Source organism: Malus sylvestris, chromosome 17, assembly GCF_916048215.2.
Source record: "Malus sylvestris chromosome 17, drMalSylv7.2, whole genome shotgun sequence".
In the NCBI taxonomy this organism is placed as follows: Eukaryota; Viridiplantae; Streptophyta; class Magnoliopsida; order Rosales; family Rosaceae; genus Malus; species Malus sylvestris.
In genome coordinates this window covers 1,143,228-1,153,603 of record NC_062276.1, presented here as the reverse complement: position 1 = coordinate 1,153,603, position 10,376 = coordinate 1,143,228, and the positions used below count along the sequence as shown (strand labels likewise).

Sequence of the window (10,376 nt, the reverse complement as noted above, 5' to 3'; positions counted from 1 at the left end):
TATGAATTATTTTAGAATACTTTTTTAACGAGAGTCTATCTAGAGTTTTAAATTCAACAGTAACAACTAAACACGAGGGTTGCACTTGTTGTGAAACTTGACCCAACACCTTAAGACACGAGCTGACAACAGCCATGCATCATCTGTGTCCGCATTCCCCAAGGCATCCCTCTCTTTCTAAGTTTAGTGAATATAGTGATTCAATTCCAAAGTTTTAGTTGATTAGAAATCTTTTTGCTTTATCAAAATGATGATGCCTAAAGCAGGCCGCCCAAAATTGAACATGCTTGTGCGGCTAAAATATGATCTTTATCACATTCATCCCAAAAGCCCACCAACAAAGGCAAAATTGGCTTTTGTATAAAAGCAATTTTCAAGAGCCTTTGTATTTTTTTTTTGTTTAAAAAGGGGGACAATTGGTGGCAAATTACGGTTATCCATCCCTTCAAGTTTGGAGGGTTGGGAAGACTCACAGAGGCATTTCAGCCTCCTCCTAGCCACAAGTTTGGCATCCACACCAGCAGCTGGTTTTGAACTCGAGACCTCCAGTTTTTTATTTGAAGGAAGCCTAGCAATCCGTCTTTTACCAATGGACCACCATCTCGTGGTTGAAACTTTGTATTATTTTGATATAGGATATTAGGAGTGGGGAATTCAGTATGTAGTCCAATATCTTAAGGGATGGGGAATGCGTTTTAGATTCGAAACTCTCTTCCCTAAATTATAGTTGATAGGGTTTTGGGTTTCCACCCATGTTTTACAGATTCAAAACTTCCCCTTTCTAAAATTATTGTAATATTTTGGAACATTTCCACTCCCCTTAATAATAATATTTTTTTATTCATAACAAAAGAAAAAGAGGAGAAGGGAATTCAAACTATGCCAAACACTGTGCTTTAACACAATTTGATGTGAAATCGAGGGATCAAATTTGTTTTCAATGGAGTTAGACCTGAACCTTTTGACTTTTAAGTAAAGAAGAACATTTTTAATGACAAATACTATTAAATCGTAGCACTAATAACTAAGAAGTTTGAGTTGAAATCTATATCATGATGCATAAAATAAGCGTATCCGTTCTAACCAATATGATTGTCCTGCATTTGCTCTGAAATGCATTTTAGGTCCATAGGCGGCCACAGCCTTTTGGTTTTTTGGTCCAATCCACAAGCCACAGCCTATGTGGTCTCCCTTGTTTATTTTCTTCTTTGAAGCCCACATGCAAATCAGTTGGCACCCAAATTGTACATGTAAGGGAGTGAGATAAGTCTTATAATGGGCTAGCCATAATAATATGATTCAAATTTGTAATAATCGAATTTAAAACCTTTCACTTATAACTATAAAGAAAAATGAAGACTACTAGACCGTACTACTAAATGTTCATTTATAAGGGTTCATTTGAATGCACTTTTAAAATGACTGAAAACACTTTTAGAGAAAATGTTTTTGGATTCAAAGCACTTTAAGTGCTTTCAGCAAGAAACATCAATTATGTGCTTCTTCCAGGAAGCATTTAAGTGCATTTCCAAAATTTACTTGCATTTTTAGTAAGAATTAGTTCTAAAAATATTTTCACCAAAAACGTTTTCGATCATTTTAAAAAAACATCGGATACCGCTTTTCCCATTCCCGGCACTCAAAAAGGAAGGAATAACAGAGTATGCCATACGTATCAAATACGTATAAAATACGACTCACAAAGCGAACGGCGAATCCCCTATACAAATAAAAGAATAGAATCGTATAACTTAATCGGATCCCTCTGATTCTTTTTCTGTTGGTGCGGGATTTCTCGGAGTCTCGCTGATGATCGTTGATGCTTCTTCTCACACACCCTTGAAAAGAAGGAAGTTCAGAAGCATTGATCCCATGGAGGCCGAAGAAGCTCAGGTTTTTTTTTTAACCCAAAAAGTCCCAAACTTTCACTCACTCGCATTCGTATTTTCTTGATTTCAGTTTCTGGGTATTTGTTTTTGATGCTGGGTCGATCTGGGTTTTCTGTATAATCGATTATTTTGGGGTTTAAATTGTTGATTAGTAATTGTTGGCTGTTTCTAAGTTGTGGGTTAGTGCCACAATTAGATAAAGATTTACAGGATTTTGCATAATCTTTAAGAACTTATCTAATTGTGGGATTAATTACTTCTTATCAAGAGATTAAAGTTCTTGGGGAATGGATTACTTGAATTTAGGTGCAGCAAAAATAGGGAAGGTTTTGCAGTTTGGGATTCTAAGTACAGTTTTACAGTCTTTGTTGGTTTACGTTTGCAATTGCGTGCAAGTTTTTTGTGTGCTTCTACTTCGTGTTTTCGATTAAATCGATGTGTAGAAGCATTGTAAGTTTGTGACTACAATATCCGAAGTACATGTTGTGGTAATTGTGTTAGTTGGTGCAGAATATTGCTATTCTTGTCGTGGATGATGATACGAAATACCGCTTTTCGAATTGAGATCATTCTGTTTTCAAGATTAGATTGTTCCCGCTATATCTTATATCACATTTACGTTTTCCTTTTTTGATTTGTTGGGGTGAATTCAGGCCAAGCTCACAGCAGCAAAAGAAAAGTTCGGGAGAGAAATCCGTGTTTTTGAAACAACATCAGCATCTTCTTCTTCACAAAGTGAAGAGTCTAATACTGGCATGAAGCAATTCAACTAATATGCCCCATATTTTTTTCCAAAGCAAGTGCATTTAGACGTCTGATAGAATTTTTCTTTGTGTCATTTTTTTTGTTTGGCAGAGGAGACCGAGGATTTCTATGAGTTCACTGCAGAAGATTATTATCGGGTTTTGAATGCAAAAAAAGAAGGTAATTGGCAGAAACTGTGTCATCTGTAATTGTAGGGGAAATATAAAACCTTTCGCATGCTTTTAAGCTACATAATCTGCTTGTAAATCTTATAGCAAGTATATATGAATGGGAAACACGTCTTGTATTCGCACAAACTAAAAAACACGCACGCATGTATTCGTACACATTGTATTTATACTGACTATATTTTGTCGATACAATATAAACAGATAAGACTCTTAAAACACGAAAGTTAAGAGAGGCAGAGAAGGCTGCCCGCAGGTCAAGGATAACAAAGGTGCCCTTTCTCTGACTTTCTTTTCCTTGTTGTAGTGATTGTTTGTAGTTGTTTGTAGATGATCAACTCCTTCCATTATCATCAGATAGAGACTGTGATCAGGGTTTCGATTTTAATTAGTCGTATAGTTGCTTTTGCCCATTTATTAAGTTATTGTGCTTATGTATGCAGACAGTGATTAGGGTTCGATTTCCTGATAATCACACATTGGAGGCCACTTTTAATCCATCAGAAACAGTTCAGAGCTTGGTCGATCTCCTCGTCAAAGTGGTTGCTCGACCAGAATTACCATTCTATATATGTATGCAAATACGAGTCAAAATATTGCGTTTTCCAATTTTGATTCCAGAGTAGGGTCTAACATTTACTTGTGCAGATACCACTCCTCCGAAGAAGCAGATAAAAGACACGGCACAGGATTTTCACACTGCTGGATTTGTTCCCGGTGCAATTGTGTACTTTTCATATGGCACACCAAAAGGTTGGCACGTTTTCTATAATTCTTTGGTTTGTAAATAGCAACGTTTGATGCGAAGTGATTAAGATTCCCATTTCGTGTCCAGCGGATGATGCTGCAGATGCCGTGTCAGGTCCCTTTCTTCAGGAAGAGGTCATGTCCTTGAAAGGTTTGGAACTCATCAAGAAGCATGTAGAGCCGCCTGTTCAGTCTGCACCAGAAACCACAACGGAGGCACCGCCCCCTGTTGTGCAAGAGAAGAAGCCCGAGGGGAAGAAACCTGCTAAGCCGAAGTGGCTGAAAATGTGACATGAATCGCGTAACTTCGCAGGTGTACCCTATTAATCGTCACATGTTCTGTGAATCTTCGCGCACAACTTGTTATCTTTAAGATTGTGCTGGTTCTCGTAACTTGCCCTCGGATGCTTGTTAGGAGTTTCAAGAGATGCTTTTGTTCTTTGCTAAGATAATTTGTATTTTCCAGAACAAAACAATGTATGAATTTTAGCATCATGTTTGGATGTAACAATATCAAAACTACATTTGGATGTGCCAAATCCTTCCGGTGAGCTAACACGCGCCGGACGGAAAATGGAAACCGCAAACAACAACCCCGTATTGCCTCGACCTTGTTAGCTTAATTACAATACAAATACCCTCAACCGATCTTCCTTGAAGTCCCGCAACTTCGGAACGAGGATCTCAATTTTCTCGGTTTAGACACCGCCGCACGAGCTCTTGATGCTCAAACCAATTCTAATAAGTGACATAAATGAACCTGTTGATAATTTTATCAAATGCTTTCAAGTAAAAAGCATCTTTAGTTCCTCTATGCGAGCAGTTCGAACTTCTTGGTCCGTCAAGGCTCCGGAAATCAGTCGCTGTTTACGCGCTTGCACTGCTTCCATTCGTTCCTCAACCGTTCCCTGCCATCCAATAACATCCGAGTATTACTAGACCAATCAGGGGAGAAAACTGTTACGTTCATTGGTGATGATGCCTTTGGAAGACACTCATTAGTCTCCAGTACAAAATAACAAGAGTACCTTCACAATAAACCGCTTGATCATCACCCTTTTTGTTTGTCCAATGCGATGAATACGCATGACAGCTTGTTCCTCGACTGCTGGATTCCACCATGGATCCTGCAAACATGATTCGTGTGACACACAAAACCAACCAAATTTACGATAAACTTAAAGCTTTCTGCTATTATATATAAGAAAAAATGACACCGAGTCACAAATTTATCTTAAAAATCTTGAGTGTGTGCCTACCAAGACAAAAGCATTTGATGCTGCTGTCAGATTTATTCCAACTCCTCCAGCCTTCAGTGACATTAGCAATACCTGATGCAACAACCAAGCTCCAATGGTTACACCTAAACTGTCAAGTAGAATGAAAAACCACATCCCTCGTTCGAAAACAGCACGAGATAGAATACGACGATGTCAGGAGTCACAACCTGGATGTCACTATCTTCTGAAAACTGTTTTAACACTTTCTCACGTTGCTGTTGATTCAGAGTCCCATCAAGGCGAAGAAATGGAATGTTACTCCTGGTCAAAAAATGGAAAAGAAATCAATCATAACTCTTGAGCGAAAAAGTACCAAGATACTATAACTCGCAAACAGCAGGTGATCAAAAGAGTAGAGTTATATTTCTTGCTTCATTACACCATATGCACTTTCTTTAAATATTTTATTCATACGGTAATTTTTACCGAGAAAGAGGGATCTGCAAGAGGTCCAGAAAAGCCGTCCACTGGCTGAAGACAATGCTTTTTGTGCCTGATGAGCGAAGAGATTCAAGTTCACGCAAAAGAATGACAACTTTGGATGATTCCACCCAGTTTTTCTCAACATCAACCTGAAACCGACTCTCAGTGGGTGCTGTAATAAGATCTTGCTTACTGATGGTCTTCCTGCAAAAAACAAACCGTTAAACCTTAAGAACATAATAGGAAAATTCAATACAAGAACTTCAAGAAGAACAGAAATTGAACCTTTGCCCATAAACTAAATAAAAATAAAAATCCTATTGAAACATAAGGCATTACTTAAATACCTACAAACAGGACATAGACCAGAACTTGAGTTCCGCCAACTTGCCAAGAGACATTCACGGCATAAGCGGTGAGCACAAGGTGTTAACACTGCATCTTCAAAGGCTTCAAGACATATTGGACACTCTCCCTGTTCCCCCTTACGTATTTCTTCTACAACTTCTTGAACATAAGCACGTGAAGGCAGATCTTTGGCTTCCCCTTCCACAGAATTCTGTTTTCCTTTAAGGAAACGTCTAGCTAGCTTATCCAGATCAGAAAAGTCTTGTGTATCACCTCGGCTGAACAAATCAAACAAACTTAAAGCTAAGTTGTAAAAACTTAAAAGAGACATTTTCCAGTATACATTTTTATAAATTTAAAATATTATCTATCAAGTCCAGAAGGAAAAACAATTATAAAGGCATAGAAAGAATGATTGCCTATTCAAAGCACAAGTCATCATATATGTATCATAAAGCTCCTAAGGCTACATCTGGAGAAAAGAGGGGTTAAAAACACACACCTCATCACAAGAAATGGATGATCACAACACTGGCGAAGGCGTAAAAGCAACTCCAATATGGATGCATAGTTATGAAGAACCCGTCCTTGCTCAACAAATTGATCAAACTTCACCTGAAAATAAAGAGAGAATTATTAATTATAATGCACCAAAGATACAACAAACCAATACAATACACAAAATGCAATCAGGTAAATCAGAATATATACCTTTGATCTTTTAAAGAGGGCCTCGTAGAAGTCTTTTTCAGCTTCTGTGAGTTCACAGTAAATCACCTGAATATCAGCTGGAGGAAGAACTAAAATTGGCCTGGAACAAACAGTAAACCTTAAGAGCCAAAATAGAAAGGAAAAGAAAAAAACTGAAAAGAATGACGCGTCCTGAGCTAGTAACTCACCTGCCTTCGCGGTCTGTGCTAAACTTTGTTCTCCTTAACATGATTGGCTTTAAGATAGACTGAACCAACTTTAATCCTCTCTCATCACCCTCCTCAAAAGGTTTTTGTATGAGTTTATTCCACCTGAATTAAAAAAGAGAGTAAACTCAGAAACATATTTCTGTGAAAGGTGAAAAAAAAGACTGGACAAGACCGTAAAGTAGAACATACCATGCCCAGTTTCCCCAAGGTTCTACCCTCAAAAACCGGAGAAGACTGTAAACGTCCTCCAGGTTGTTCTATGGGGGAAAAAATGTCAGGATATATAACACATAATTAACCTCTTAAAATTAACAAATTCTCCAAATCTTATAAGAATAAAACATTCATCCCAATACAGATAAAACGTATTCAAGGATCAGGGTTTTACAAGTCTATCAAGGAACTAAATGACCTCCAAACAAGAATATTGAGAATGTTTGGAGAGATTCTCCCTTTGCTTAAAGTTAGAAACATAAAATATTTATGGCCTCCTCTTTAAACAAATTTCTGAAAAAGTACTTTACCTGTATGGGTGTGCCAGTAAGACACCATCGCCGACCAGCAACTAAAGCAGCAGCAGCAATGGAAATTTGGCTTTTTGAGGATTTTATGGTATGCGCCTCATCAAGAACCACTCTAAACCAACTAACCGAGTAAAGTCCCCCATTTTCCTTTGGATTCTAGATGGAAGGAGAAAGTAGGGTAAAGTTAAAAAGAAAAGAAAAGATGCAGAAATTCATTTTCTGTTGAGATGTGCGATACTCAAAAATCTGCATGATATACGGGTAGGAGTTGTTTGGATACCTCAGCAGAATATTCAGAGGCTAACACTCCATATGTAGTGATTACGACATCACTTTGAGCTAAAATCTTTGCATCCTTCGGTCTACTTTGTCCATAATGAACATATACCGATAGAGAACCAGGTTTAGCATGAGTTTCGATCTCTGCCTGACAATACAGACAAACTTTTAGATAACTCTTGAATATAGAAGATTTATCACTGTGCACGTCAAAAACTGGTATTCGTGCAAGTAAGCAGAACTACAAAAATGTTTTTCAAAATGACAATAACTACCTTCCACTGGCCTAGAAGAGTCATAGGACATATAATCAAACAACCACCATCCTCAACCGTGTTTTTTTGCTTCAACAACTTATCAAATCCTGAAAATTTTGGGACCTTCTTTGGTAGGTCTGATGAGTGGTCTGAAATGTCAGGGACTTCAATATCTTCACTGGAAGACTGGCTTGTAGGGTAACTAACTGATAATCCATGTCCTGAATGAGTAAGAAGGAGCGATATCGTCATAATGGTCTTCCCCAAGCCCATAGCATCAGCCAGAATCTTCAAATGCATGGTAAAGGCAACACAATCAACAAACTTGATAATAATGTTTGAAAAAAATGTATATAATCAAGGGTGGAGCCAACTTAAGACTTACTCCTCCTCTGGCCATTTGAAGTGTGCTTGGAAATTCTGTTGTTGCATCACCAGAAAATGCATTCAAATAGATAACACGGTCCCTCCTATATGCAAAGGGCCCTGTGAAAATCAAATCATAAAGTAGGATAATACAAGATTAACAAACCAGCGTACTTGTCTGCAAGATGATATGCCTCCCAACAAGGGTGAAGAGTCATTGCTCCCTCATCCATGCAGTGTCCCTTTTCCAGTTGGATCATCCAATGAAGAGCCTGCTTTTGGTACGGACGCAGTTCACACTGAAGTGTACCTGGGGGATCCATTTCCTGAAATAAAATACTTCCTTGGTGAATTTTCAGGTACATGCAGGAGCAAGCTCCATATATGTACAAGATCGGCATCTAATACCTCTAGCTCAGAGCTGTCACCAATACCAACAATGTTTTCTAGATCAGCATCTGAAATAGACTCCTCATTTTCAACTTCATCTCCATTTTGACCAGGGATTTTAGGCTTATTGGCACGTAACTCTGGGGCACAAAGTCCAAAGCTATCCTGTTCAGGCAAAAATTACCCACTGAAATCCTGAGAACGTAATTGGAGGAAAAAGCATTACCATTTCAATACCTTTGGGTCCAAAGGGCGCTTTCTCGTGTACAAGTCACTTGGAGTAAATTCTGCCTATTAAAAAAAAAAAAAGGAATAACAACATCACCACCTCTAAACCAAAGAAACAAGTTGAAAGCAAGGCCAAATACTTAACTTCCATTAAAAAAGTGTCCATATGTCATTTACAATAATTGATCACCTTCTTGAAAGGAGACAGTCCTAGCAACCGGAACAATGTTGGAAGAGGATGAACCACTGTTTCGTCTGTGGAATTATTGGCTGCCTTAAGTGAGGTCTTGTTTTGCTTAAGGAACATTGAACTATTGATATACACACTGAACCGCCCCATTAAAAAACAAAAAACAAGAACCAAGAAACAAATTTATCAACCATATGCATTACTTAATCAATACAAAATCAGGCGAACTATACTTCAGAACTGTCATTAACAAATTATCGAAAAGTATGGGTCTTCCCGAAGAGTATACCTTATTGACAAAAGAATGGTGTCCATAATGCTCAACACATCAGGAGCAGATTTGCAATGCCCCTCAATTCTAACCTTCTTATCCCTCACAAGTGGCAATAAACACCGAGCCCATTCCTTTGGAATTCTACCAATCTACCAAAAAAAAACCATTAATCCGAACACAATAATTCAAAATCCAAATAACCAACCAATTAAACCACATTTCCAATCCTCAAAAAGGAATACCTCTCCGGAATCTTTCGTTGAAAACCTCACAATCTCCGAACAAGCAGCTGCCTGCCGTCCCCTCCCAAAAACCTTGCCGGGTGACGGAGATGTCGAACTGCTCTTTGTTGGAAAAGTAAAATCCACTTCGTCTCCAGGCCTAAGCCTCCTACCTTTACACGTTGATAAACCTGAAACTTCACCGCTACCCACAAACCACCACTGGCTCCCAGCCGAGCTCTCGCACCGTGCAACGGCGACTTCTTCAACCACGTCGTCCCCTGAATTACTGGGACAACTACTCCCATTTCCTTCGGTACCCAAAGTGCAATTACTCTTCTGAACCCCATTTTGCTTCAAATTTACGACCTCGGAGCTCAAAATTTGGGGCTTCTTACGAAAAGCCGGTGGTCTTTCCTTCAATTTGAAACTGGGCGTGTCGAAGATTATGTTGATTGCGGCGGTGACGTCGTTGTTGGCCATGTGGAGGGCTCTGATAATGTCCATGTCGGAGTATCCTGAGTCGACGATTGATCGGACGGTGGACAGCAGTTCGTCCGTAACCTTGTTTTTCCCCATCGCGGACAATTTCGAAAACTTTCAAAAACCCTAACCCTAATTCCAAGCTTGCAAAATTGGAAGTTCGACGGAGAGTGCCGACCCCGGGCGGCGCTGGTGGCGAAATTAAAGGCGGAGATAGGTCGGAAATCAGAGAAACGGAAGGGATAAGATGTGCGGCCCCGGCGCAAGATAGTGGAGGTTTGGTCTGAGCAATTGTGATTGAAAGAAAAAGGCGCGAGTGAGTGAGGGTGTGCAGAAGAGTGGAGAAATGGCGGCAAACATATGAATCGTGGGACGGAAGCTTCTATGATACGCGCGTTACACGTCCTCTGTCCGTCCATTTGGTGCGTGGGACCGACGGAATGGAAAAGAGTGGGGCGGAGCATTTCGTCCCATGTTTGGTGTGCTTAAAATGGATGGAACTTTCACGGAATGAGTTTTTGGTGAATTTTTGTTCCACCTCATCCTCTGGAACGACTCGTTCCACATCTATGAAACACAAAATTATAACATCTCTGTCTCTATCTTCTTCCTCCTTGTTTCCATT

The 10,376-nt window shown here is 39.2% G+C and overlaps 2 protein-coding genes across 3 annotated transcripts; one reads left to right on the top strand and one right to left on the bottom strand.

The window, feature by feature from the left end:
- The first annotated feature begins 1,681 nt into the window (after window positions 1–1,681).
- Window positions 1,682–4,098, top strand: LOC126611231 (plant UBX domain-containing protein 1-like). 2 transcript variants are annotated; one of them, XM_050279429.1, is made up of 7 exons: window positions 1,682–1,893; window positions 2,543–2,624; window positions 2,745–2,813; window positions 3,026–3,093; window positions 3,265–3,394; window positions 3,470–3,574; window positions 3,657–4,098. In XM_050279429.1, the coding sequence occupies exons 1-7, from the start codon at window positions 1,810–1,812 to the stop codon at window positions 3,857–3,859; spliced, it is 741 nt and encodes a 246-aa protein (XP_050135386.1). In that variant the 5' UTR covers window positions 1,682–1,809; the 3' UTR covers window positions 3,860–4,098. The 2 variants fall into 2 exon arrangements, with proteins under 2 accessions (XP_050135386.1, XP_050135385.1); XM_050279428.1 differs by having other exon boundaries at window positions 1,683–1,893; window positions 2,543–2,642.
- LOC126611230 (DNA repair protein RAD5A) lies at window positions 4,000–10,121 on the bottom strand. Its single transcript, XM_050279426.1, has 20 exons — window positions 9,290–10,121; window positions 9,063–9,196; window positions 8,774–8,909; window positions 8,593–8,646; window positions 8,374–8,520; window positions 8,140–8,291; window positions 7,985–8,069; window positions 7,618–7,887; window positions 7,344–7,490; window positions 7,064–7,219; window positions 6,729–6,796; window positions 6,519–6,641; window positions 6,331–6,430; window positions 6,122–6,234; window positions 5,619–5,897; window positions 5,275–5,475; window positions 5,016–5,109; window positions 4,828–4,899; window positions 4,597–4,695; window positions 4,000–4,476 (listed from the first exon to the last, which is right to left on the bottom strand). The coding sequence occupies exons 1-20, from the start codon at window positions 9,845–9,847 to the stop codon at window positions 4,354–4,356; spliced, it is 3,111 nt and encodes a 1,036-aa protein (XP_050135383.1). The 5' UTR covers window positions 9,848–10,121; the 3' UTR covers window positions 4,000–4,353.
- Window positions 10,122–10,376: the final 255 nt, after the last annotated feature.